This window comes from Urocitellus parryii, chromosome 1 (assembly GCF_045843805.1).
Source record: "Urocitellus parryii isolate mUroPar1 chromosome 1, mUroPar1.hap1, whole genome shotgun sequence".
NCBI classification, from domain to species: Eukaryota; Metazoa; Chordata; class Mammalia; order Rodentia; family Sciuridae; genus Urocitellus; species Urocitellus parryii.
Window position 1 is genome coordinate 180,659,904 of NC_135531.1, and position 27,034 is coordinate 180,686,937.

Here is a 27,034-nt window from a genome sequence, read left to right on the forward strand (position 1 = left end):
AAGATCCTCCGTCTTTACTGATTGTAGGGACCTGCTTTCCACCACCGCAGTGCAACCCGCCAAGTCCCTGCCCCTCTCCCACTGCACTTATCCCTACCCTGCCGAGACCCCTCCAAACCTCACCATTTCCGGAACCTTAATACTTAGCCCCCTGTCTTTATCACGTTTTCCTTGCCAAACCCCACTTCCCCACCTTTATCCGACATTGCCTCTTTCCCATTTCTGGTCCCATCCCCTGGGGCCCCCTGCCAACGGCCACCCTATATCCTACACCCTTTTTACCCCTTCCCACCTCCTCCACCTTCTTCTGTCTCTGAATTCTGCCCCCCCCCACCACCACTTCTCAACTCCCAGATCCCAACTCCTGCACTCTGGAGCCTCCTGTCCTCCGGTATCCTCTGGCCCCTCTCACCAGCCGGTCTCCACAGAGCCTGCCATGCCCTTCAAGAGGCGGCTGCAGGACCTGGAGGTGTGGGAGAAGGAGTCTGCCACGTTCCAGTGCGAGGTGCCGCAGCCCACCACAGAAACTGCGTGGTTCAAGGAGGAGACGCGGCTGTGGGCGAGCGCCAAGTACGGCATGGAGGAGGAGGGCACCGAGCGCAGGCTGACAGTGCACAATGTCTCGGCTGAAGACGACCCCATGTACATCTGCGAGACCACGGAGGGCAGCCGCACCGTGGCGGAGCTCGCTGTCCAAGGCAGGCAGTGGAGGGCGGGGAGGGCAGATTGCGCGGTAGGCGCACACAAAAGGGGCGAGGATGGGGCCGGCATGGGATAGAGCGGACGGGGGTGGCATGTGGGGGGGGGAACCACCTGATGGGACAGAGCTGGACTGGAGTGAAGGGGTGGGAAAGTTGGGGAGTTGGGGAGGGGTTGGGAGGATTGGCCTGGCGGGGGTGGGCAGGGGCAAGTTAGGGGCAGGATGGGGAAATGCAATGGCGAGCCAGTATGCTGGCCGCAGGTAGAGCTAGGGGCAAGGCTGACTAGCCTGGGCTCTTCCCATCCCAGGGAACCTGACTCGGAAACTGCCCCAGAAGACAGCGGTGCGCGAGGGGGACACTGCCATTTTTTGCGTGGAGCTGGCAGTGCCTAAGGGCCCTGTGCGCTGGCTGAGGAACCAGGAGGAGGTGGTGACTGGTGGCCGAGTGGCCATCACAGCGGAAGGCACGTGCCACATGCTGACCATCTTTCAGTGCAGCTTGGAAGACATGGGTGAGGTGGTCTTCATGGCTGGAGACTCCCGCACTTCCACCCAGTTCTGCGTGTCTGGTAAGGCCCTGAGTGATACTGCAATGACGTCTTCCCTAGGACCCCTGCCTCAGTCCTTGGGCACATGGCCATCAGCGGCCCCTGATTCTTGATCAGGGCTATGGGGAGGCTGGGGGGAGGTGTGAGTCATGCTCCTCCTTCCAGGTGAGGCCTCTTCGGTATCAGCCAGAGACTACAGGTCTGGGGTAGGGTCCTGAGGCCACAGCTTCCCTGATGGCTGGTGGTCCAGTCTTTTGGAGGGCTGAGGTTCTGTGATTCCTTTTCTGGGCCCCTGCCGCAGTCCCGCTGCAGCAAAATAAGGGGGGGGGGGGTGACGAATAACTTGTGTACCTTGATACAGCAGGAGTAGGAGCCATTTATTGTAGGGCAACAGAGCTATTTATACATTTTGCACAGCTTATCTTAATTAGCATAAACTAGATACATCAGCCAACCAATAAGGAATCTCCACACTTAATGGCTTGCTTTTGTTACTTCTCAAACCACTCCCTCTGGCATTTTGCCAGGCACCATCCAGACTTGTTTACGAACTCTAACATTCCCCTGGCAAAATACCAGGTGTTATTTTGACTTGTTTACAGTCTAACAGGCCCCCATTAGTGACCTTGGCCCATCTTTTGCTAGCCCCCAGGAGGCCACCTCTCCACCCCCCTGTGGACCCTGTGGTGAAGGACAGAACTGAGAGTTCTGTGACCCTTGGCTGGTATCCACCACCCCCCGGGGACCACCCTGTGACCATTGATGGCTACCTGGTGGAGAATCGGCGGCTGGGTACCTACATCTGGAGCTGGTGCCACAAGAATGAGTGGGTGGCCACACCTGAGCTCACCGTCACAAGTGTGACTGAGGAGGGTGACTTCCAGTTCAGGGTGTCAGCTGTCAACAGCCTTGGCCAGAGTCCACACCTGGAGTTCCCGGGGACCATCCACCTGGGTAAGTGAAGCTGCCTAGAAAGGAGTGACCCCTTGTACCAGGGGCTGCCCCGGCCAGAGCAGAGCACAGCCTCCAGCAAGGCCTTGAAGAGACTCTTTGTGAGGGTGGGGACATTGGGGCCTTCTTAGTGGGAAGGGAGGGGACCCAAGACAGGACTCAGGTCCCCTGTCTCCAGTAGCCCCAGGGGATGCAGCTTCAGTGCTGCCCAGCTTCAGAGGTTTGTGGGATCCTGGGGTATTGCCAGGTGGTTCTGGCTCGTTCCCTGTCTGTTGTGACTTGTGCTTATGGCTCCCTGTCTGTTGTGACTTGAGCCTAAATACCCGTCCTTTGGAGGAAGAGGAAGGGGAGGCAGGGACCTCACCTGCCCTGGTCCCCTCCTAACTTGCCTGCACCACAGCCCCCCAGCTGGCCGTGAGGACGCCCCTGAAGGCAGTGGCAGCAGTGGAGCGTGGAGAAGTCACCTTCTCTGTGGACCTTACTGTGGCCTCTGCTGGTGAATGGTTCCTGGACGGGGTGGCTCTGAAGGCCAGCCGCACGTATGTGATCCGCTGTGATCGCACCTGGCATACACTCACCATCCGAGAGGTGCCTGCCAGCCTGCACGGGGCACAGCTCAAGTTTGTGGCAGATGGCATTGAAAGCAGCATTTGGATGGAGGTCCGAGGTAGGCCTGGGTCCAGGAGCCTGTTTCCTTGAGTCGGTGTCAGCATGGGGTCCTGGGAGAGCTGCCCCTTTGGAGTTAGCCTGCAGCAGCAAGAGGAAGCAGGGCAGGGGGTGGGGCGCTGAGGCAGCAGGCCAGGCAGGGTGTGTGTGGACAGCAGGTGGCCAGGCAGGGTGTGTGTGGACAGCAGGTTCAGCTGGACCCTGCCTCTCTGCCTGCCTCCTTCTTCCACCCTCCTCTTCATCCACCCACCCCATCCTCTCCTCATTCTGACCTTGTTTTTCCTTCCCCCCGTCTCCCTCCCTTACTGCCTTCCATTGCCCTGGTCCCTTCTGTCCACCCATCCCTGGCCCCCAGCAGCTCCTGGGCTGACTGCCCACAAGCCACCAGCGGTAGCCGCTCGCGAGGTGCTGGCCTGGCTGCACGAGGAGGCTCAGCTGCTGGCTGAGCTGTCGGACCAGGCTGCAGCTGTGACGTGGCTGAAAGATGGCCGTGTGTTACCTCCTGGGCCCAAGTACGAGGAACAGGCTTCAGCTGGGTGGCGGGCACTGCTGGTGCGCGACGTGGGGAAGGATGACGCTGGCCTCTATGAGTGTGTCAGCCGTGGGAGCCGTGTTGCCTACCAACTGTCTGTGCAAGGTGAGGGTCTTGGGAAGGCAAGCCAGGGCCCACGTCCTTCCTGGCCCTTCTGTGGTGCGGGACATGCATCCCCTGTCCCCAGGCTGCAAGGGGTTCTGGGCAGCTGGGCAGCAGGGCAGCATGGGGAGGGTGGGAGGGCAGGCCCAACTCTGTAGGAGGGATAACTGTGGGTGGCCACTTGGGTGAGCAGTGAGTACCATGGTTGGGACTCAGCAAGCTGGCCAGGGTGCCTCTTATCTGGGTCAGAATCAGTGTCCTGTGTGGTCTGTGAGCCTGGGCCCTCCAGCCTGCAGCCTCTGTGCCAGGTGCGTGGTCAGGAGCTCTGTGGTCCCTGACCACCTCTGCCATACTCTGCAGGCCTCACGCCCTTCCTACGCAAAGACACAGTGGGCTGCTGTGTGGATGCTGAGTTGGGGGGCCCGGCGAGGTTTGAGTGTGAGACTGCGGATGCCCACATCCCCGTGTGCTGGTTTAAAGATGGCAAGGAGCTGGGTGGCTCCTGCCAGCGCTTCTCTCAGGAGGACATGGGGACCTGGCATCAGCTGGTAGTGGCCTCGGTCAGCAGGCAGGATGATGGCACCTACTCCTGCCATGTGGGTGAGGACTCTGTGGACTTCCACCTACGGGTCTCTGGTAAGTGCCTTATGTATACCTGTGCCCATACCTGTGGGTGGAGAGCAGATCCTGCTGTACACAGCACAATGTGACTGACCTTCTCGACCCTTCTTTATTGAGCCAGTGGTTGGGGGCAGCTTCTTCCCTGTTTGGGAAAATAAAATAAAATGCCAAACTAATGCTTAGAAGGTTAAAGGATCCAAACATGGAAAAGAAAGTACCAGGAAGGAAATTTAGGAACAAAGGATGAACTCTATCCCAGCTTTGGGAGAGTGTTTCCTCTGCCTGAACCTCCACTGCCCATTGTGCCTGCCCTGCAGGGGGCCACTCTGCAGTCCTGAAAGCCTCTTGCTTACTCTGTGCTTGTGGGCTGGGCTCTGGCTGGGAAGCTCACAGGATTTTGAAGTCCTCCTTTTCCATTTAAACCAAGGGCTGAGGGGACCCACAGATATGTGAAGTGTCATCTGAGGTTGAGATTTAAGTCTGGTGGGTCTGACCATGGCCATGACCTTCCTAGAAGCTCCCAGGGCTCAGAGATATAGGCTGGGAAGTTCAGGGACAAATGCACAAGGGATTCTTAGGCGTCTGTGAGGCTGTTGGGGCCGCCCACCCCAGGAGGGCTTGCTATAGTGTGGCCATGATGGGCTCTGGTTCCCAGCCTGGGCTACCCCAGGCCGGGTGCAGCTTGTGGACCCAGGGACAGGGAGGCCCTGCAAATGCCAGTCGCACACCAGCTCTAGAGGCAAGCATTGGACACTTCACACTAGAAGTCACAACCAGGTGTCACTGCCAGGGGCTGGTTGGCTATATGCAGAGCTGAAGGCAGGTACTGTCAGGTTTCCCTGCTGGAGCAAACTCAATCTGTCGGAAGTGTGCTATGGAGGTGGGCAGGAGTTTGGGCACAAGGGAGACGTTCTCTGGGCTTATAAAGGACATCTTGGCAATTTTTGCAAGGTCTGTCCTGTGACTCTCCTGTGCACACCAGGGTCTCATGGGGAGGGGCATCCCCTCCCACTTTCCTTAGGAAAATGTATCCTGAGGGATCCACATGGCAGGCTCTGTTAGCTCGGGGTCCAGAGCCTGTTAATCAGAAACCAGAGGTTTGGGTGGGGCTCACAACCAACATCACTCCCTGTGTGTCCTCAGAGCCCAAGGCTGTGTTTGCCAAGGGACAGCTGGCACACAGTGAGGTGAAGGCCCAGGCAGGGACGAGTGCCACTCTGAGCTGCGAGGTGGCCCAGGCCCAGACAGAGGTGACATGGTACAAGGATGGGAAGAGGCTGAGCCAGAGCTCCCAGGTGCGCATGGAGGCCTCTGGCTGCAGGGCGGCAGCTGGTGGTGCAGCAGGCAGGCAAGGCGGACGCTGGGGAGTACAGCTGCGAGGCAGGGGGCCAGAAGGTCTCCTTCCGCCTGGACATCACAGGTGGGTTCTGCTAGGGCTGGGTGAATGGAGGGAGGGTGGTAACTCTAAGGCTCCTGTGGCAGCCTAGGCTCTGTGAGGTCTATGTCCTTCCTGACTTGGGCCTCAGCATCTGTGGCCCAGCTCTGGGTGGAGTTTGGCACTTGTAATTGCTTGATACTGGAGACCATGTCCTGCAGGGGCAGGGGCTCCCTCTACCTGGCCATGCCTACTTGCTGGGCCCAGAGCTCCAGAAGCCCTTGCTGGGGCCCTTTGGAATCCTGCATGTCCATCTGTCCTTCCCCCATCTCCTCCTTCTTCCCACTGTGACCTGTCCCTGAGCCTGTGAAGGGTCCACAAGGGGCTCAGAGCCTCTCCCTTGATAGCCCATCTGGTGCTGGGCTCTCTCCCAATGACCTGCCTGGTGCTGGATTTTTCCTGATTGGCTCAGGGTGACAGTTCTCTGATGATTGGTCCACACTAGCACTTGGCTTCCTACTGATTGGTCCACAGTGGCACTTGGCTGTCTGCTGATGGGCTGGCACTGAGCTCTCTGGGAATTTGCCCCATCTGGTACTGAGCTGTCTGCTGACTGGCCCACACTGTTACTGAGCTCTGTGCTGATTGGCTGGCACTTGGCTCTCTGCTGATTGACTTGCACAGGCTAGAGGTCTTTGCTGACTGGCCAGCACTGGCTGTTTGGTCTCCTGCATTCCGTTGGTAGCTGTTGCCAACAAAGATGTGGGTTTCTGGTTTGGTGCTCAGGTGGACTTCCCTGCTGTGTTTACCTCCACCCGCTTTTGTGCCCCCTGCATGGTGGGAGACTTGGGAAGCCACTGATGGGCTGGGGTCCCAGGGAGGAGAAGGGTCATGGTCTATTCCCAATGGCTGGGAGGTTGGTGGCATCAGGAGGTAGGCCTGGCTGTGGTGGCCTTGTGGGCTGTGACAGTGCAGTTACCTGCAGGATCAGAGTGGATCAGGAAGTGCTTAGGGCTCTGATGAGGACAGGCTGCCCAGCTGTCCACCCACCAGCCTTGGAGTTTGCAGCTTGGGTCATGCGTAGGACAGAACTTAGGCATGGCCATGCAATGTTCTGCTCATGATGGACACTCTGCTCAGCCATCCCCGGGGTGGGCTTGGGCTGTGAGACAGGGCTGGGTCTGTTCTGGAGTCCCTGACCTGCGTGTCCTTTCCCTCTGTCCCCAGAGCCCAAGGCTGTGTTTGCCAAGTGGCAGCCAGCATACAGTGAGGTGAAAGCCCAGGCGGGGACGAGTGCCACTCTGAGCTGTGAGGTGGCCCAGTCCCAGACAGAGGTGACATGGTACAAGGATGGGAAGAAGCTGAGCCAGAGCTCCCAGGTGTGCGTGGAGGCCTCTGGCTGCAGGTGGCAGCTGGTGGTGCAGCAGGTGGGCAAGGCGGATGCCGGGGAGTACAGCTGCGAGGCTGGGGGCCAGAGGGTCTCCTTCCGCCTGGACCTCACAGGTGAGTTGATGAAAGGACTTTGGTCACAACATGGGATGGGTGTGGAGGGGCCTGTATGAACTCGTCCTCTCGTGCCGAGTAACTGGTCACCCTGAACCTCAGAGGCCCAGAACACCAGTTGGAGCGAAGCTATGGTGGTCACCTGGGCCTGTGGTGGCAGGTCCCCCTGGCCTAACACAGGTGCTCCCCATTGGGCTGTGGTTGGATTGGCTCACTGCACAGGGACTTCTTTCCCCCTGTGGCGTGGCTGGCCATTTCTGTGTCTGCAGCCCTGTCTCCCTCTGGTCACTGCTGCCCAGCAGCTCTCATCCTGGGTGCGATTCTCTGTGGAGAGCCCTGGTTCCTTTCTGCCTTGGCTGGACTGAGTCCAGGCTCAGGAAGAGCCACAAAGCTAATAAATGTCCACCTTCTGCAGGTCAGAATGTTACTGTGTGTGGTTCTGTTGGTCAGAGAAGCTTAATGCCAGCCTAATCCCAAGGACACAGAGTAGACTGTTGGGATGGGAGAAGCATATCCCATTGTAGAGGCTGTGGACTCAGGGAGGCTAGACCCATTGGAGACGTTTTGACAGTCTATTCCAAGGACTTACATGTTAATTTTTTACCACTGTGAATTTTTTTTTTTTTTTCGGGGCCAGGGGAGGGTGGATACTTGCTGTCTTATGGTTGCAAGATGGCTTTTACAGCTCCAGCCATCACATTTAACATTAAAAGCAGAAAGAATATGGAATGAGTATGTATCAAGTTTTGTGTGTGTGCGCGTGCATGATCACGTGCACACCAGTGCTGTGTAATAAATTGTCACAAACATAGTGGATTAAAATGGCACGAATTTAGTGGTGCACAATTCTGTCAGTTCTGGGCATGTTGTGGCTGGGTCCTGTGTTTTGTGTCTCTGGCTGGCTCATTCTGCTGGTTCCTCTTCCAAGTTGTGGGAGGAACTTGGTTTCTTCGGTGGTGGTCTGGTCCATGGCCCTGTTTCTTTGCCGGAGGTCAGCCTGGCTGCTGCGGAACTGAGCTCCTGTCCCTTCCTTCCCGTCTGGCCAGGAAGAGCTTGTGGTGATGTGAGATGCGTGTTTGGTCTCTGCCGGTTCCTGGTGTCTGCTCCTGAGGTCCTGGAGTCTCTGAGGGGCTGAGTCTTGCCCGATGCTGAGCCCACTGCTGACTGGCAGCCCAGAGCTGGTCCCTGAAAGACCAAGGCAGGGTCAGCCTCCAGGGAAGAGAGAGGGGCTGCGGGCTGAGTGGACTCTGGGTCGCCAAGGCTTCTTGCTGTCTGCCTGTCTGTCTGCCAGACAGCCTCCCCACTGGGTGAGAAGTGGTGTTCCTTGTGCTTCGGTGTGCATTTCCTTACTGACTAATGACACTGAGCATCTTTATTTTATTTTAGGGTCCTTTTTAGTCACACACGACAGTGAGTCCATTTTGACATGAATGTGAAAGGGTGGTATCCCTCTTGCTCTTCAGTCCCAGCTCCTCTCTTTCCCCTCCCACTTCTGCTCTTGATCTTTCTGCCGTTGACCTACGGTTGTTTCTAAGTCAGTTTCTTGTGGGTGACAGGAAGGTGAGACTCTCGTGGTATGTCCACACACGCACACAGGAAGGTTCGTCAGGTTCGGCCACTGTCTTTCCTTGCCCCAGTTCTCCTCCCTCCCCTTCGCCCCTTGTCTACTCCACTGGGCTTCTATTCTGTTGTTTCTTAATCTCCCTCTCTTCACTTATTGTGGGTTAACTTCCACATATCAGAGAAAAGGTCTGACTTTTGGTTTTGGGGACTGGCTTCTTTCACTTAGCATAACTTGTCTAGATCCATCCATTTACTGGCGAATGTCAAGTTTTTCTTTTTTTAAAATATTTTTTAGTTGTAGATGGACACAATGCCTTTATTTATTTATCTTTATGTGATGCTGAGGATCCAACCCAGGGCCTCACACATGCTTGGTGATCGCTCTATCACTGAGCCACAACCCCAGCCCAAGTTGTTCTTCTTTATGGCTGGGTATTATTCCATTATGTATATATGCCACATTTTCTTTCATTTGCTAATTGGCTATTTTCTTTGGAGAAAAAAATCTTCTTGAATGCTCTCTTTGCCTGTTTTTTTGTTTGTTAATTTGTTTTGAAGTGGTGCTGGGAATGGAACCCAGGGCTCTGTGTTCACTAAGCAACCTCTACCACTGAGATGCACCCTGGTCTCTCTGCCTGCTTTTAAGCCAGGCTGTTGCCTTTACTGTTGCTTTGTGGGATTTTAAATGGTCTACATGGGCCTCCCCGGGCATGTGATTCAGCTGGTTCCCACCTACTTCCAGACTGCTGGGTAATGCAGAAGAGCCTCTAGGCTGGGTGGAGCTGTTCCTGGTCCTGTGTGTGAAGGGTGGAAACCCGCCCCCCCAGGCCTGCTGCCCGCTTGCGCCCTGGCTCCTGCTGCCGCCTGTGCCCTGGCGCCTGCTGCCTGCTCAGATGGGCCATGTGGAACCTCTCGCAGTGTTTTTATAATTTCATCCTTTGTACTTTTCAAATCTATTAGTTCCTTTAAAAAGTACTTTCTTTGTGCGGATGCCCTCTAGGTGAGTCCCTCTGGGCCTTCACGTCTCTGGAGTGCTCTCAAGGGCAGCTGCTGAGGCAGGTGGGGGCCGCCCAGGCTGGGCCCCTGGAGTGGTCTCCTTCAGGTCCTCCTGTGGACAGGAGCAGGACTGAGGAGGAGGGGCTCCCGGAGGTGGACTGAGGTGGGCTTCACAGCTGCCGAGGCGGGTGGGGGCCGCCCAGGGGCGATCTCGCATGGCTGCTTTCCCTGCTTCTTGGCGCGTCTTGTGGGTCTGAAATGCCACGGGGTATGGGGAGACTCTCGAGGTCCGTGACCCCGAGTGTGTTGGCCGCGCTTTGCTGTGAAGCTGTGTGCCCTCCCGTGTGGCTGGGCTGTGACCGGAGGCCCAGGTGCTTGGTCTGTAGGGGCCCTTGGTGCAGTTCACCCTCCCCAGGCGTGAATGGCAGGCGTGTGGAGGTACCTTTCAGCCGGGCCCCCTCCGGTCTTCTGCTCCCTGTTCCCCACTGCCTCGGCCACCTAGAGTCCAGTGAACCCCCCTGGGGGCAAGGCTGCTTCCCTGGGGGACCTTGACTATGAGAACCCTGCAAGTGGAGTTTCCAGGGCTCTGCATTCAGGCAGCAGAACAGCCACAGGTCTCCGCAGTGCCCCCCACAGGCCCTGCCTGGCCCGACTGTTGCCTCCAAGCCCCTCAGAGCCCGGGAAGGGGATGGCTGTCCCCGGCCTCAGCTGTCTGCCTGGAGTCACACTCCCCAGACTTCTGCAGTCCTTTGGGTAATTCCCAGAGTTCTGAAAAGGTCAATTCCACTTATTTTCCTCTAGTACTTTCATTGCTTTGGAGGAAGAGAGAGTTTTCAAAAGTCACTGTTTGCTGATACCGCGGAGGAATGTTTGAATGTCCAGCTGGCCTTACGTTCCTTAGATTGTGCAATCTGGTGGCCATGCACACATTTACACACATGCATACACACACACTTCAACACACACACACAGCTACGTGTACACTTGCATGTGCTCCCTGACACATAGACCAACACACCCATATGTGCATGCACACACACTCACATAACACACGCGTGCCTTATCCTCATACTAGGCATATAACACAGACATATGCCACACCCATACACTAGTACACAGCACATGTGAATATATGCCCACATAGTATGTGCACATTTACATAACACATTTAAACACATATACACACTCGAACATACACGCACAGATCTACACCCTCATCCACACACTGCACAGTAACACACACACTCATGGATGAGGTCATGCAGGCACTTAGACACACGTGCATCCACACATTTAAAGACACACTTGTGAATAGTCATGCACACATGCGTGCGCGCGCGCGCACACACACACACACACACACACAGTGGTTGGGAGTTCCAGAGGGACCAGGTTCCCCTTGAGGTCCACTGTGACTCTCTGTAAGGCGAACCTTGAACGTGAGGGAGGACCTGGGGAAGCCCTACACTAGAGGCTGTGTGTGTTTTGGCTGTCAACCAGCAGGACGTGGCCAGTTCCAGCCTGAGACAGGCTGGTCCAGGAGGGCATCTCCTGTTGGGTCTGGAGGTGTTTGTTGGAGGTGGTTGTGAAGTCACAGGAAGAGGTGACACTAGCCAGGTGCTATGCCCTGAGGGAAGGCGAGCAGGTGGTCAGCTGGGTCTCCACCTGGGCTCCAATTGTTAGGCCAGGACGCAAGAAAAGACTACTGACTCCAATTAAAATCAAATTAAAGCAAGCTTATTATTTCGAGCGGCCGGGCTGCCTCTCTCTCCCAAAATGGCGGGAACAAGACAGCACCCCAGCTTTCCTGCAGCCCAGCTTTATGGCCCAGAAAGTTACACAAAGGGGGGTTACAGATAACAGAACTCTGACAAGCATCACACTAATGGTAGTTTACATTTTTTGCTGGCCCCAACATCAGAATTTATGAGGACCATTAGAGCCTCAGAGAGGGTCATTGTCAGGCCAGGGAAGGCCAATATTTATGAGGTGTCACTAAAGTTTCAGAGAGGGCTGTTATCTGGTCAGAGAGCCAGGCATGGTGAGTTCAAGGCACGGGCAGGCATTCCAAGCAGATTCAGAATTTGCAGTAATTTATAGTAAAGCCGAAATTATCTTTTCATGGCTTTGTGGCAAGATTGCTCCCAATTTTAAGAAAAGATCAGTTTGGGTCTATCACAATGGCCAGGAAGACAACTGCAGGGAGTGGGCCTGGGTCCAGTATGTGCAGGGGTCGCCCTCCTGCTGGCCAGAGAGGCCAGTGCTCTGAGCCAGCTGCGCCTGTGGGCATTATGCCCTGACTTTGAGGACAGCTTTGCTATCCTTAGGAGGGGTTTGTCCCCAGGCTCCTGAGTGTGGGAGTGGTGGGTGTGGCTAGGCACTAGGGTGTCCCTCAGGAGGGTTAGCACTGCCTCGCAGGGTGATTTTGTTTCCAGATGGGTTGTTCCTGAAGGGAGAGTCTGACCCCAGAACCTCTTTGCCTTCCTTACTTCCACACTTCCTCCATAATGTGACATAGCAAGGTGCCCTCACCAGGAGTAGCCCAGTCTTGGAACTTCAACCTCCAAAGCTGTGATAATAAGCTAAATAGAGCTCCTTTCTCCACACAGTGAAGCCTCAGGCATTTTGTTACAGAACAGAAAACACACCAACTCAGGTTTGGAACTGGAAGTACATTTGAAAGGCATGTGACCTTTCTTCTGGGGAAACCCTGGAGTAACTGGAGAGGCCAAGAAAGGGAGTGGTCTTGTGATTCCTGGGGGTAGGCAAGGAGGGTGACAACTTAGACTATTAACAGGGAGAAAGGCAGGAGGCTCTGCAGTGCTTCAACTTGGAGAGACCAGGTCTGAGGACAGACGGTTATCAGGAGATGGAGAGGAACCCAGGCTGCAGAGAGCTTCAGGGGTAGGGCAGAGTAGACTGGGCTTCAGCACACGCAGAGATCAGGGGGAGAAGCTCCCCGAGGTGGACTGCAGGCTGGGAGGGGTGCAGGGCAGGGGGCACCTGGGAGGGCTGTGGACAGGGGCAGGTCTGAGAAGGAGGGGCTCCCCAAGGTGAACTGCAGACAGGGTGGGGTGCAGGTCAGGGTGCACCTTGGAGGGCTGTGGATATGGGCAGGTCTGAGGAGGAGGGGCTCCCCGAGGTGGACTGAAGGCTGGGAGGTGTGTAGGACAGGGAGCACCTGGGTGGGCTGTGGACAGGGGCAGGTCGAGGTGTAGACACTCTCCCCAGTGGAGTCCAGGCTGCTCAAGGACACAGTGCAGTTTCCACCTGGCAGTGGTCAGGCCAAGAGCTGATCTCTCTGGCTGGAGCAGTATATGGAGTTTTCCTGAGGTGTGGTTCCCAGTCCTCACTGGGGACGGCCCAAACCATCCTGTCTTGTCCTCATTAGGTTCTAAGTGAAAAACAAAGTGCAGCGTGGTTAGCGACCAATGCTGAGAGGGCTGCAAGCAGAGAGCAGGGCTGAGGGTCCCCTGGTGTCCACTGTGAGCTCGTGGTGCACAGCTCCAATGAAGTGCGGGAACCGGGGCCGGCCCCATCTGTCTGCTGAGCCTCGAAGTTCCCCCATCCTTGCAAGTCCAAGGCCCTGCTGCGGCTCAAGGCTGCACGGAAGCCTTCGGCTGGCCAGGTCACAGAGCAACGGAGGCCTCCTGTGTTTCTTGGCCATGACAGAGAACTGGGACTGTCCATGAGCCAGCCTGGGCTGCCTGGGACCCACAGAGGCAGCTGCTGCCTGGCTGGGACCTTGTGGGTGCTGGGTGGTGGGCGATGGTGGGTGGTGGGAGATATGGGATGTCGTTGTGGGAAGAGGGTGATGTGAGCCACTCCTGGGGAGCTAGGGGGTCTCACTCATGGAGGAAGATGAACAGGCAGGATTCAGAGAGTGTTGTGGGGCCAAGGAGTTCTGCCAAGGGCGAGAGGAGGGCAGCAATGCCACAGGTAATGGGCAGGCCACGGAGGTCGAAGGGAGAGCCACCTGGGTGTGGGTATGTGGGCTGTGGCAGAGATCAGTGGCTGTGGGGGGACAGGTGTCTTGACTGCTCTCCTGTGGGCCTGGCTCTGAGCATGAGGGACAGAGTAGGGGGAAGAGCCAGTGGGTGGAGGCTGACCGTTGCCCCAAAAGCCCTGTCCATAGCTGTGTCCTGAGTCTAAGAGGATGGTGGGGTCTCCAGCCCTCTTGCTGTGGTCCTGTCTGTCCTGGCCACCAGGTCCCCAGGGGTGGTGGATGAGGGATAGGAAAACAGGGCTTTCCTGCACCTTTTCTGAAGACAGGCTTGGGTATTGTTTCCGTCCAGTCTTTGACACCAAAACGGTCCCTGAGGCCAGGGCACATTTTCGTGAAGGAGGTTGTTGGCTTGTGGCTCTGGAGGTTCCAGAGGTAGTATCATGTGAGAGAAGCCTGTAAGCAGGAGGGGTCACGTCCCCAGACAGGAGCCAGAGAAGTGTGGTGGGGCTCACCTCTCTGTGACACCCTCCTCCAGAGCCAAGAATCCCGCCAGGTTCCCCAGGTCTTCCTGGGCTCCGTCCATCCCTGGGGTTCCCACCAGGCCAGCTCTTGGTGGGCCCTCCATCTGCTAACCCACAGGGCACATGTGACCTTGGGGATACCCTCAAATCTCAGCAGACATAACAGCAGAATCATGCATAAGGTGGATGTGGATGTATTTCTTAAAAGAAAAGACTTTAAAATCCAGTCCAGGGCATTGAGAGTTTCTGCACACTTGCGTTGAGATCTCAGAGAGCTGTCCCTAAGGCAAAAGTCTCTATTAGATGACAAAGTGTGATGTGGCGGGGGTACAATCAGCCAGTCTGTGTGTCTGGTCCCACCAGTGTGATGGACTTCTGTAGTGTGGAAACCCTCTTTTCATGAACAACAAGAGATGCTGGTGGAACTGTTACACAGGAGGGGACGTCAGCACCTGACCTTGAAAGGATAGGGGGTTTCCAGGTAGTGGACATGAGGAGGGGACAGTTATGTTCATTCTCTGTGGGCCTGTCGGTCTGGGAAGCTGGGTCTTCCTTACACATGTGTTCGTCAACTTCTCCTCATTGAGAGGGAATTCCCAGCAGCAACGAGAAGAAGAGACATGATGACATTGTGTTCCAAGTTGTAAGGGTCACCGGTCAGCCGTGAGCCCCAAACCCAGCTCAACTGCATTCAAAAATGAGGTAAACGAAGAATTTTCAGAAAGCATGTTCAGAGAGCTTACCGTCCACAAGATGGCCAAAGAGTCACCAATGTGTGCATTGTATAAGGAAGAAGATCCAACTTAGGCTAATGAATGGATCCTACAGGCACCAGAATTTGAGGACAAGAAGGTGAGCCCTCATTTATTTATATCAATTAAATTCTCCTACTCTCTGTCCCCAGAGCCCAAAGCTGTGTTTGCCAAGGGGCAGCCGGCACAAAGCGAGGTGAAGGCCGAGGCGGAGGCGAGTGTCACTCTGAGCTGCGAGGTGGCCCAGGCCCAGACAGAGGTGACATGGTACAAGGATAGGAAGAAGCTGAGCCAGAGCTCCCAGGTGCACGTGGAAGCCTCTGGCTGCAGGGCGGCAGCTGGTGGTGCAACAGGCGGGCAAGGCAGATGCTGGGGAGTACAGCTGCGAGGCGGGGGGCCAGAGGGTCTCCTTTCACCTGGATGTCACAGGTGGGTGATGCTGGGGTTGGGTGAATGGAGGGAGGGTGGTAACTCTAGGGCACCTGTGGCAGCCTAGGCTCTGTGAGGCCTGTGTACTTCCTGACCTTGGACCTCAGCATCTGTGGCCAAGCTTTGGGTGGAGTTGGGCACTGGGGGTTGTTTGTGGCTGGGGAGCATGTCCTGCAGGGGCAGGGGCTCCCTCTACCTGCCTGTGCCTACTTGCTGGGCCTAGAGCTCCAAAAGCCCTTGCTTGGGCCCTTTGGAATCCTGCATGTCCATCTGTCCTTCCCCCATCTCCTCCTTCTCCCCACTGTGACCTGTCCCTGAGCCTGTGAAGGGGCCACAAGGGGCTCAGAGCTTTTCTCCTGATAGCCTACCTGGTGCTGGGCTCTCTCCCAATGATCTGCCTGGTGCTGTTTTTGTTGTTGTTGTTGTTGTTGTTGTTGTTGTTGTTTTTCTAATTGGCTCAGGATGATGGATCTCTGATGATTGGTTCACACTGGCACTTGGCTGTCTGCTGATTGGTCCATAGTTGCACTTGGCTATCTGCTGATTGGCTGGCACTGAGCTCTGTGCTAAATTGCCCCATCTGGTACTGAGTTGTCTTCTGACTGGCCCACACTGTTACTGAGCTCTGGGCTGATTGGCTGGCACTTGACTCTCTGCTGATTGGCTTGCACAGCCTCTGAGGTCTCTGTTGATTGGCCAGCACTGGCAGTTTGGTCTCCTGCACTCCTTTGGTAGCTGTGGCCAACAAAGATGTGGGTTTCTGGTTTGTTGCAGGCAAGGCGGATGCCGGGGAGTACAGCTGCAAGGCCGGGGGCTGCTGTGTCTGCCTCCCCCTGCTTTTGTGCTCCCTGAGTAGTGGTAGAGCTGGGAAGCCACTGATGGGCTGGGGTCCCAGGGAGGAGAAGGGTCATGGTCTATTCCCAATGGTTAGGAGGGTGTTGGCATCAGGAGGTAGGCCTGGCTGTGGTGGCCTTGTGGGCTGTGACAGTGCAGTTACCTGCAGGATCAGAGTGGGTCAGGAAGTGCTTAGGGCTCTGATGAGGACAGGCTGCCCAGCTGTCCACCCATCAGCCTTGGAGTTTGCAGCTTGGGTCATGCATAGGATAGAACTTAGGCATGGCCATGCAATGTTCTGCTCATGATGGACACTCTGCTCAGCCATCCCTGGGGTGGGCTCAGGCTGTGAGACAGGGCTGGGTGTGTTCTGGAGTCCCTGACTTGTGTGTCCTTTCCCTCTGTCCCCAGAGTCCAAGGCTGTGTTCGCCAAGGGGCAGCTGGCACACAGTGAGGTGAAGGCCCAGGCGGGGACGAGTGCCACTCTGAGGTGCAAGGTGGCCCAGGCCCAGACAGAGGTGACGTGGTACAAGGATGGGAAGAAGCTGAGCCAGAGCTCCCAGGTGCGCGTGGAGGCCTCTGGCTGTAGGCGGCCGCTGGTGGTGCAGCAGGTGGGCAAGGCGGACGCTGGGGAGTACAGCTGCGAGGCTGGGGGCCAGAGGGTCTCCTTCCACCTGGACGTCACACGTGGGTTTCTTGAGGCTTTTCCTTGTGTTGCTTGGGATAAGTGTCAGGAAGTTAGAGTGTGTGCTACTGCTGGCCCCTATTCTCACAAGGCTTCCCTACCACTATGGCCTGCCACTGGAAATTCACCCTGAAGACCTGGAATTTGTTGACTGTTGTTTTGTCTTTTTACTTGCTTACACTTTACAACAACTCTATGTGGAAGGATTATGATTATACCTATTTTAAGATAAGGCTCAGGTAAGCTCTATACCTGGCTAAGATTTGTCTAGTAAGGATTTGCACCATCAGGGGTGTGTGTGTGCTTGAAGAACTCCGGCTTCCCTATTTATGTAGCAGGACTGCTGTGATATAGAGTCCCTGCCTTTTGCTTGTATGAAAACAAGATCTCTTTCTGAGGGATCTTTTTTCTGGGTATCAAATTATAGTTCAGCAGTTACTTTTTTTTTTTTTTTAAGAGACACTTATATATATTTTTTTATTTTGAAGACTTTTAAATTTTTAAATTTTGTTCTAATTAGGTATACATGACAGTAGAATGCATTTGACACATCATACATAAATGGAGTAAAACTTCTCATTCTTTTGGTTGTATGTAATCATGTAGGAACAAAGGGTATTCTATTGTCATTTCTACCTGCATACCGCCTGCTCTCCCTTCATTCCCTTCTGTCTAGTCCAAATTATCTCACCCCTCCCAACCTTATTGTGAACTAGCATCTGCATATCAGGGAAGTCATTTGGCCTTTGGTTCTTCGTGATTGGCTAATTTTGCTTAGCATATTTGTCTCTAGTTTCATCCATTTACTGACAAATGACATGGTTTCATTCTTCTTTAAGGCTGAGTACTATTCCATTTTGTATATATACCATAGTTTTTTATCCATTTATATGTTGAGGGGCACCTAGGTTGATTCCATAGTTTAGCTACTATGAATTGAGCTTACTATTTACTTTTTTCCTATTTAAAGAGGCCATTCCATTGTTTTGAGGTGGTGGGTCTGTTATGAGGTGGCTCCACCCTCATGAATGGATGAACACCATCTCCTGGAGGAGGGCAAGTCAAGGCTTCCATATTGTACTTTGAAATATTTTCACATTAGGTTTATTATGGTTCCTTTGAGAGTCAGGTATTTTTTTTTTCCTTCTGTTACTTTTGACTTTTTCATTTCAATTTTGATTTTCTGCAGCATGACATTGATGAAACTTATATGGTTTCCTTTGTATTCATCCCAGTGGGGGTTTCTGAGCATCTTGAATCTGTGGGCTTATATCTTTGATCAGCTGTGGGTGTACTTGGCCTTTGCTGTCCTGTTCCATGTGTGTCCCCTTTCAGGACTCCTGTTTGGCTCTGTTAGACATTTGCATGTTTTTTACATGTATATCCTCTCTTTGCCTCATAATCCTTTCTTCTTTATTTGCTTTAACCTGGATATTTTCTTTTGACCTGTTTTTTAATTTACTAATATCATGTCCTGCTATATCTAATTGTTTGTCAGTCCCACAAAAAGTGAGTTTACTTTGAGTTATTGCATTTTATGCTTCATAAGTTCCACTTCATCAATTTTTTATGGATTCTAAGGTTTGAGGTTCTGTAGTGGAAGTCACCCCATAATTCCTGGGTCTTGTACATGTTAAGCCCACATTCTACCAGTGAACTCTATCTCCAGTAAGTTGCCAGATTTGATTCATTTTCTTATCTTTATTTTTTCAGTACTACTAAGCATGGTTATATGCCTGTCCAATAGCTGTAACAACTGAGATCACCTTTCCTCTAGCATGGCATTTGGGTGTGTGTGTGTGGGGGGGAGATTTGATAATATTTATGCCAGTTCCTGGCATGTCAAATAATTTTCAAATTAACTGGCATTATATGAGAAAAGATGTTGAATATGGATGACTTTGTCTTGCTTCAGAGAGAGGATTCCTCTTTGCTCTTCTAGGCAGGTGGAGGATTACTGACCCATTTGGGCACATTCCAGAATCCTCTGACTCGAGGCTGAGTTGCAGTTTGATCAGGGTCTTTTAGCTCTGGTTTGCCTGATCCTGGGCATAGTCCTCCATGGATTTCTCCAAAGATTAGGGTACTGTTATGGCCCTTTCCTAGGTTACCAGCAGCTGTAACCATTGTTTCTTTAGGAAAGCAAGACGCTGAAATGTTCACACTAACTGTCAGAGGCTTTCTGCTTCTCTTCTGCTGTAGTTCCGATGTGTTGTATCTCGGATGTCTGTGTGTGGGCTTGGTACCTAGTGCACTGGTGTTTTGAGGTGGTGGGTCTGTTATGAGATGGTTCCACCCTCGTGAACGGATGAACGCTGTCTCGTGGAGGAGGTCAGGTCATGGCTTTCAGTTTTGTGACCAGATCATTACTTACCTGCAGGTGTTGGGCAAGATGTTTGGGATGCATTGGTTCTTGTGAGAAAGGGTTGTTTTAAGAATCCTGGTGCCTCAATGACACCTCACATACTCTTGCTATTGGGATGCCATGAGGCCTCCTTAGAGCTACAGCAATGCCACACCATAGCCTTGGACCTGCAGGTCTTAGCTACATAATCTTTTCTTTTCTAACATCTGGCCTCAGCCATATATTTTAGCAATACAAAACGAACCATGACAGCTCTGTAGCCTCCTGCCCCCACGCAGCTTCAAACTCCTCAAAGTCTGGATTGGAAATGACTCAAAAGTGGGCTTCATTCTCTACTGCTCTTTTCCTTGGGGCTTGGCTCTTCAATCTCAAGATTTATTCTATTTGTGTGAGAAGTCCCTGCAACTTTGGCTCCCTTCTTTCTTAGAGCTGCACTGCACCTGGCCCTTTGCATGGGTTTTCACTGTTTTGTCATAGAAACAAAGACAAACAGGGGCCCAGTGTGAGCACACCTCTGAGAATACCTCCCTCAGGACTTTGCCTCCTCACACCCAGACTCCTTGGACTGCTCTGAAGCACACTGCTAGGCGCACATGTCCACCGTCCTGCTCATGCCATGTCTGTTGTTGCAGGATGATCCTTGGCACTCACCAGGGCTGAGGGTCCCCAAATATCACCCTGACCATGGTGTTCCCTGGCCCTGCATCTGTATCACCAGTCTCCTCCTCCAATTTAGGGCACTCACTGATCTCACAGAGTGTGGGACCTCCTGCTCAGTCTCCTCTTCCAGCATGGCATCCTGACTGATGTCATGGAGAGTGTGGGACCTCCTGCTTGATCCCCTCCTCCAGCATGACGCCCTGACCAATCTCACGGAGGGTGGGACCTCCTGCTTGGTCCCCTCCTCCACCATCGCATCCTGACTGATCTCACGGAGAGTGTGTCCTCCTGCTCGGTCCTCTCCTCCAGCATGGCGTCCTGACCAATCTCACAGAGTGTGGGACCTCCTGCTCAGTCCTCTCCTCCTTGGCCTTTGGTTCTTCATGATTGGCTAATTTTGCTTAGCATATTTGTCTTTTTACTTGCATGGCATCCTGACTGATCTCATGGAGAGTGTGTCCTCCTGCTCAGTCCCCTCCTCCAGCATGGCGCCCTGACTGATCTCATGGAGAGTATGTCCTGGTGTCCATGCTTTATCTGCCTTTGTCTTCCCCTTCTGAAAGTGCTATGGGAGCATAGCCTTCTGTCTGACTGGGGCAGCATCTGCTGAGGTCTGCAGTTGTCTGTGCCTGAGTTCTCCACAAATGGTAGCCGTGGAGACCAGTGAGTCAGTGAACACCACATCCACTGTGTGGACTCTCTTCAGCATATTTACATGCCGAAATGGACAGGGATGGAAACTAGTGCTGTGAGGGGGCATATGATTCAGTTGGAGTGGGACGTACACAGTTCAAGACCCTCGAGGTTGTGGGAGGTTGGAGACGGGAGCTGCCCGCACTGCTGAGAGTGCCACTTGGTGCCCTGTTTGAGAGGTCTCCTAAGGCCATGCACATCCTGTGCTGCCATGGACATCCACAGCAGCCTTCCTCATTGTATCCCCATCCTGGAAAAAGCCCCAACAAGCCCCAAGAGTAAGGGAATCCCTCAAGGCGCTATGCAGCACAACTCTGTCCCAGCACAGAGACCAATGCCTGTGCAGCCACGTGGCGGTTCTCACAGACTCTGTGCTGGAGGAAGGAGACCAACCCCAGCATCCTCAGTTGTGGGCCTGCTCTGAGAAAGGCTGTCAGTGGGGTGCCGCAAGGTCCCACGGGACCATCACATGTGCTGCCGCTACACGTGCACAACTGACTTGGTCCTTGAACAACCAGAGGCCAGGCCCTGGCAGCATGTTACAGGGGTCAGAGCAGCGGCTGCCCCCGTTCTGCTGTGTGTGTGTGGCCCCTTTGTAGGTTAGTTGGTGTGTTCTGGTTGGGTGGAAATGGGAACACCTGAGGTCGTGGAGCCAATACCTTGATGTGGACTCACACTGAAGTGAAAGTCACGATTGGTTTGTAGAGGAAAAGGTGTGTCAGCCTGGAGTGTGGTAATGAACAGCCTGGACCTGCCAATGCAGCCACTGTCACGAGGCAGACAGTGAAACAGGGACCAGGAGTTGATGGTCCAGCCTCTTCCCTCCAGCTTCAGATCTCGCTTGGCTCAGGACATGGCCAACATGAGAAGTTGACCTCTGAGACAGGAAATGCTCTGTGAACACAAGCCTGATGGGAGTGGACACATGATGTCTCTTCATTGAGGACCCAGTACACGGAGCTTGAAGCTTTAGTCCTGTCAGGTGGGTTGATATCAGTACTGTGTCCCTGATCTGTGCGTCCCTCCCCTCTGTCCCCAGAGCCCAAGGTGGTGTTTGCTAAAGAGCAGCTGGCACGCAGCGAGGTGAAGGCCGAGGCGGGGGCCAGTGCCACTCTGAGCTGCGAGGTGGCCATGGCCCAGACAGAGGTGACGTGGTACAAGGATGGGAAGAAGCTGAGCCAGAGCTCCCAGGTGCGCGTGGAGGCCTCTGGCTGTAGGCGGCAGCTGGTAGTGCAGCAGGTGGGCAAGGCAGATGCTGAGGAGTACAGCTGCGAGGCCGGAGGCCAGAGGGTCTCCTTCCGCCTGTACATCACAAGTAGGTGATGCTGGGGTTGGGTGAATGGAGGGAGAGTGGTAACTCTAGGGCACCTGTGGCAGCCTAAGCTCTGTGAGGCCTGTGTCCTTCCTGACTTGGGCCTCAGCATCTGTGGCCCAGCTCTGGGTGGAGTTTGGCACTTGTAATTGCTTGATACTGGAGACCATGTCCTGCAGGGGCAGGGGCTCCCTCTACCTGCCCAAGCCTACTTGCTGGGCCCAGAGCTCCAGAAGCCCTTGCTTGGGCCCTTTGGAATCCTGCATGTCCATCTGTCCTTCCCCCATCTCCTTCCTCTCCCCACTGTAACCTGTCCCTGAGCCTGGGTAGGGGCCACATGGGGCTCAGAGCCTCTCTCCTGATAGCCCACCTGGTGCTGGACTCTCTCCCAGTGACTTGCCTAGTGCTGTTTTTCTTTTTCTGATTGGATCAGGATGACAGTTCTCTGATGATTGGTCCACACTGGCACCTGGCTATGTGCAGATTGGTTCACACTGGCACTTGGCTGTCTGCTGATTGGCTGGCACTGAGCTCTGTGCTAATTTGCCCCATCTGGTACTGAGTTGTCTGCTGACTGGCCCACACTGTTACTGAGCTCTGGGCTGACTGGCTGGCACTTGACTCTCTGCTGATTGGCTTGCACAGCCTCTGAGGTCTCTGCTGATTGGCCAGCACTGGCAGTCTGGTCTCCTGCACTCCTTTGGTAGCTGTGGCCAACAAAGATGTGGGTTTCTGGTTTGTTGCAGGCAAGGCGGAAGCCAGGGTACAGCTGTGAGGCCGGGGGCTGCTGTGTCTGCCTCCCCTTGCTTTTGTGCCCCCTGCGTAGTGGTAGAGCTGGGAAGCCACTGATGGGCTGGGGTCCCAGGGAGGAGAAGGGTCATGGTCTATTCCCAATGGTTAGGAGGGTGTTGGCATCAGGAGGTAGGCCTGGCTGTGATAGCCTTGTGGGCTGTGACAGTGCAGTTACCTGCAGGATCAGAGTGGATCAGGAAGTGATTAGGGCTCTGATGAGGACAGGCTGCCCAGCTGCCTACCCACCAGCCTTGGAGTTTGCAGCTTGGGTCATGCATAGGATAGAACTTAGGCATGGCCATGCAATGTTCTACTCATGATGGACACTCTGCTCGGCCATCCCTGGGGTGGGCTTGGGCTGTGAGACAGGGCTGGGTGTGTTCTGGAGTCCCTGACTTGTGTGTCCTTTCCCTCTGTCCCCAGAGCCCAAGGTGGTATTTGCCAAGGAGCAGCCATCACGCAGCGAGGTGAAGGCCGAGGCGGGGGTCCTGTGCCACTCTGAGCTGTGAGGTGGCCCAGGCCCAGACAGAAGTGACATGGTATAAGGATGGGAAGAAGCTGAGCCAGAGCTCCCAGGTGCGCGTGGAGGCCTCTGGCTGCAGGCGGCAGCTGGTGGTGCAGCAGGCTGGCAAGGTGGACGCTGGGGAGTACAGCTGCAAGGCAGGGGGCCAGAAGGTCTCCTTCCACCTGGACGTCACAGGTGAGTCCTGTGGTGCCTGTTTGGAGGTGATGAGACTGGCTTTTGGCCCAGATGGACATTCCTGTGAAATGTTTTCCTATTCGATCTCATCTCTCCAGCTTCCATCTTCCTAACTGGGGGACAGTATCTGGCTGGGAATGGCTCACAGGGAGAGGGCTTTTTATGAACCCCTAGTGGGGTTTCCACTCTCCAATCACCAGTCACACCACAGAGTCTACCCAGAGCCTTCCAGGTTCTACTTGGTGTGCAGGACACTGGCTCTCCCTGTGGTCTGACGTGGACCAGATGTTGTGTCTGTGCATTTCTTCAGATGCTCTGGTGTCCTCCACGACCCCTCACCTGCACCTCGGCTAGTTCTCACTAGTGAGAGAGGTCTGAATTTCCCAACTGGGGTAATGGGTATTTCACCCATCGCAGGGTGTGTGGAATTGTTCAAGGCATATGGGCATGTTGGAGTTCTGGTGTTCTGGGGCAGCCTCCCCTCCTGTGAATGGTGTGGCCATGGTCTGTGACTCAAAGCTGGTGGGAAACCCTGACCTAATGTGGGAGGTTTTCCTACTGTTCCATCCCACAGATAAGAACCAGCCCTTTGCCCAGTGTGTACATGCTGCGTGAGCCCATGCCCACTGGCCAGTCATCAGATGGCATGGTCAAGGTAGTCAGAGTGTCACAGTCTGATGTTCAAGTAATGGCCTCCAAACCACAAGCTTTACTACAATGTGTTCTCATAATTGTTTGCTTTTGTTATTAGGCACTGTTTTTAATTTTTTACTGTGCCTAATTTTAAGATAAGCTTCATCATGCTGTGTGTACGGGGAAACCCAGAACCCCACAGGGTCTGTGGTACCAGTGTCCAGGCATCTGTTGTGGGTCCTGGGTGTGTTCTGAGCAGAGAAGGGGATGCCTCTACTGTGCTGAGGGTGCTGAGGCTTCCCCAGGGTATGAGCTGGTGTGGCCTGCAAAGGGTCTGCCGTAGCCATCCAGCCAGATGTCCTTCTCTAGGTGGCTTCCTGTCCTGGACAGAGTCTCTGAATTGTGCGTCCCTTCCCTCTGTTCCCAGAGCCCAAGGTGGTGTTTGCCAAGGGGCAGCTGGCACACAATGAGGTGAAGGCCCAGGTGGGGGCGAGTGCCACTCTGAGCTGCGAGGTGGCCCAGGCCCAGACAGAGGTGACATGGTACAAGGATGGGAAGAAGCTGAGCCAGAGCTCCCAGGTGCGCGTGGAGGCCTCTGGCTGTAGGCGGCAGCTGGTGGTGCAGCAGGCCGGCAAGGCGGATGCCGGGGAGTACAGCTATGAGGCCGGGGGCCAGAGGGTCTCCTTCCACCTGGACGTCACAGGTGAGTCCCTGCACAGCACCTTGCCTTGTTTGGTGACAGGCCCTGTGCTCTCTGTTAGACTTCTGTGCTCGGCCGTGCCCCTCCTCTCTCCCTCCTTGTTCATATGTAGCTGGGCTTGGTAGTTGCGCGGGAGGACTGCCCACCCCCTCACTCTGGAGTATAACTCCGCGTGGGGTGCACTAGCACCCTGAACGCTGCCCTGCCCCTGCTGATGTTCTCTGCTGTCTGCGTTTTGCTCCCTCTGGCCTGCAACCTCTGATAGACCAGGTATCTCCCCAGGGAATGCTGAATGTTCCTCTGCTTCCTATGATCTGGCTGCTCCTGAATGCTGTCCCCAGCACCACATGGGTAGTTGCTGGTGAGGGACATTTTAATTGATGCCGGGTAGGGTCAGTCTTGGTGTTATCTCAAGACTGACCTTAGGTATCTGGGATGCTCCTATGTCCTTTCTCTAGGGCAGAGATCTCTGTGCACCGCTGGGCAACCTCTAGGCCTGGGCCTGCCTGCAGTGTGTGTGGGCAGAGGGTTGGCAGCCATGTCTGGGCTGCCCTTGGAGTCAGGGTGGGCCTTCAAGGGAAAGTTTGGTTCCTTTTTTTTTCTTTGGTTAGCACTGTTCTATGTCAGAATTTTACTTTGGAATTTGACTTACAGATTTAGAACTGCAAAGGAATACATTAGTTGAAGCTACATCAGTTTTCATTAAAGTTGAGTTTCTGTAACAGGATCCACTAGCTGGTAGAGCAGAGCTGATGTTGTAGAACTTCCTAGTGAGTCGTGTGTGTCTGCCTCCCTGACTGACTCACAGGGAGTCTAAGAGCCCAGTTTACTTTCCTTTCACTGTGGAGTCTTAACATCAATCAGGTGGGCTGTGGCACAGCAGACCTCCAGGTGCCCAACAGAATGGCATGGCATAGCAACAGAAGGGGTTTGTGATCATGTATGGGTCCCCAACACCCTGTGTATCTTTCTAAGATGTTATTTTAGGAACTCCAAGATGTTGTTTTATGATATTTTTATGGTGATAAATTTGGAAAGTCTTGACAAATTGACAGATTCTTGAGAAACAATATGAAGATGTCACACAAGAAAAAATAGACAACTCAAACTGTCCTATAACTTAAAAAAATAAGAAATATTTTTCATAGAGAAGGGTGTAAGTCCAGGAGCTCTCCTGCTAAATGTTCTGGAAAAAACTGACTCCACCTTCCTTGAGGGTCTTCCAGAGAACAGAAGAGGAAGAAACACTCTCGATCCTGCTGGACGTGGACAGCACAGTCCACCGGGAAAGTGTGGAAGACAGATGCATCTCCTGAGATGTCAGGCCACAACTTCAACAGCACCCAGCAAAAGTGATGGAGCAGTGGCCAGGAGGAGACGGTGCACCCCCCACCCCAGGGCAGTGTCCAGGAACGCAGCACTGGCTGAGAGTGAAACACTGGGGAACCCAAAGAGCAGCTGCGATAAGGATACAGCATCAGGCCATCCACCAGGTCCCTGACCACGACAGCAATACGTGGACAGTAGGAACCGCTAGCTGGCGTGCAGCGAGAGCAGGACCTTGAGGGGAAGGCACAGATGGGAAGAGGAAAATGGAATTGAAGGTACTGCAGTTGGAGTTGAGTGGAATTCTGTGGCTCTGTTCCGGAAATCCAAGAATATGTGATCAGGTGGAGTTAGTGGCTTACCAAGGTAGCCTGTGCAGATTTGAGTCCACTCTGCGGAGGGCAAGCAGCGAGCAGTGGAAAATGAAAGCTCAGAGTAGAGGATGAAGGCCTCTTAACCAGAATGTTAAGCCAGAAGTGCTTTTGTTTTAGATTTTCTTGGATTTGGGGATATTTGCATACACATAATGAGCTATCTTTGGGATGAGACCTGAGTGTAAATGTGAAATTCACTTGTTTCATGAACATTCCACACATAGCTTGAAGACGATTTTGCACAACATTTTAGGAAGATTTTGTGCATGAAATGAGGCTCCTGGTGTAGGATTTTCCACCTGGAACAATCATGTAGTCGCTCAGACAGTTTTGGATTTTGCAGCATTTTGGTTTTGAATCAGGGATGCTCACTTGTGTTTACATAAGAAGCACCTTTCTGATGCTAAGTGTAAAGCAAGACATTGAAAGGCTCTTCAGGGTAAATCAGACATTTTTGAGAGACACCAAATAACATCTAAGTAAGTGGACATAAGGGCATGGAAGAGTCAGACCATCAGCCTGCAGGGTCCCCACGCTGTGGAGCAGGCCTGGGTGCAGGGTGCAGAGCATGCTGGCCCTCAGGCTCTGACAGGCAAGCTGAGCATCCCCCATCACTGAGAATTGACTAAAGCTATGGTAGCAGACAGCAGGTCCACGGTGTGAGACACAGGAGCCCTGCACCCAGCTGTGCCTATGGGACTATGGGACTCCACATAGCCCCCACACAGACAACACTGTATTCATTCTTGGGAACG

At 54.0% G+C, this 27,034-nt stretch overlaps 1 protein-coding gene across 1 annotated transcript in view; it reads left to right on the forward strand.

Annotated features, from left to right (window-relative positions):
* Positions 1 to 27,034, forward strand: part of LOC144250408 (obscurin-like) — a 108,470-nt gene that overhangs the window by 1,164 nt on the left and 80,272 nt on the right. The window contains 16 exon segments of the mRNA XM_077793216.1: positions 429 to 698; positions 1,009 to 1,269; positions 1,894 to 2,202; positions 2,600 to 2,866; positions 3,221 to 3,502; positions 3,860 to 4,135; positions 5,264 to 5,442; positions 5,444 to 5,540; positions 6,723 to 6,998; positions 14,929 to 15,107; positions 15,109 to 15,205; positions 16,451 to 16,726; positions 21,482 to 21,757; positions 22,970 to 23,028; positions 23,030 to 23,246; positions 24,307 to 24,582. Coding sequence (XP_077649342.1) covers positions 429 to 698; positions 1,009 to 1,269; positions 1,894 to 2,202; positions 2,600 to 2,866; positions 3,221 to 3,502; positions 3,860 to 4,135; positions 5,264 to 5,442; positions 5,444 to 5,540; positions 6,723 to 6,998; positions 14,929 to 15,107; positions 15,109 to 15,205; positions 16,451 to 16,726; positions 21,482 to 21,757; positions 22,970 to 23,028; positions 23,030 to 23,246; positions 24,307 to 24,582 — 3,597 coding nt within the window.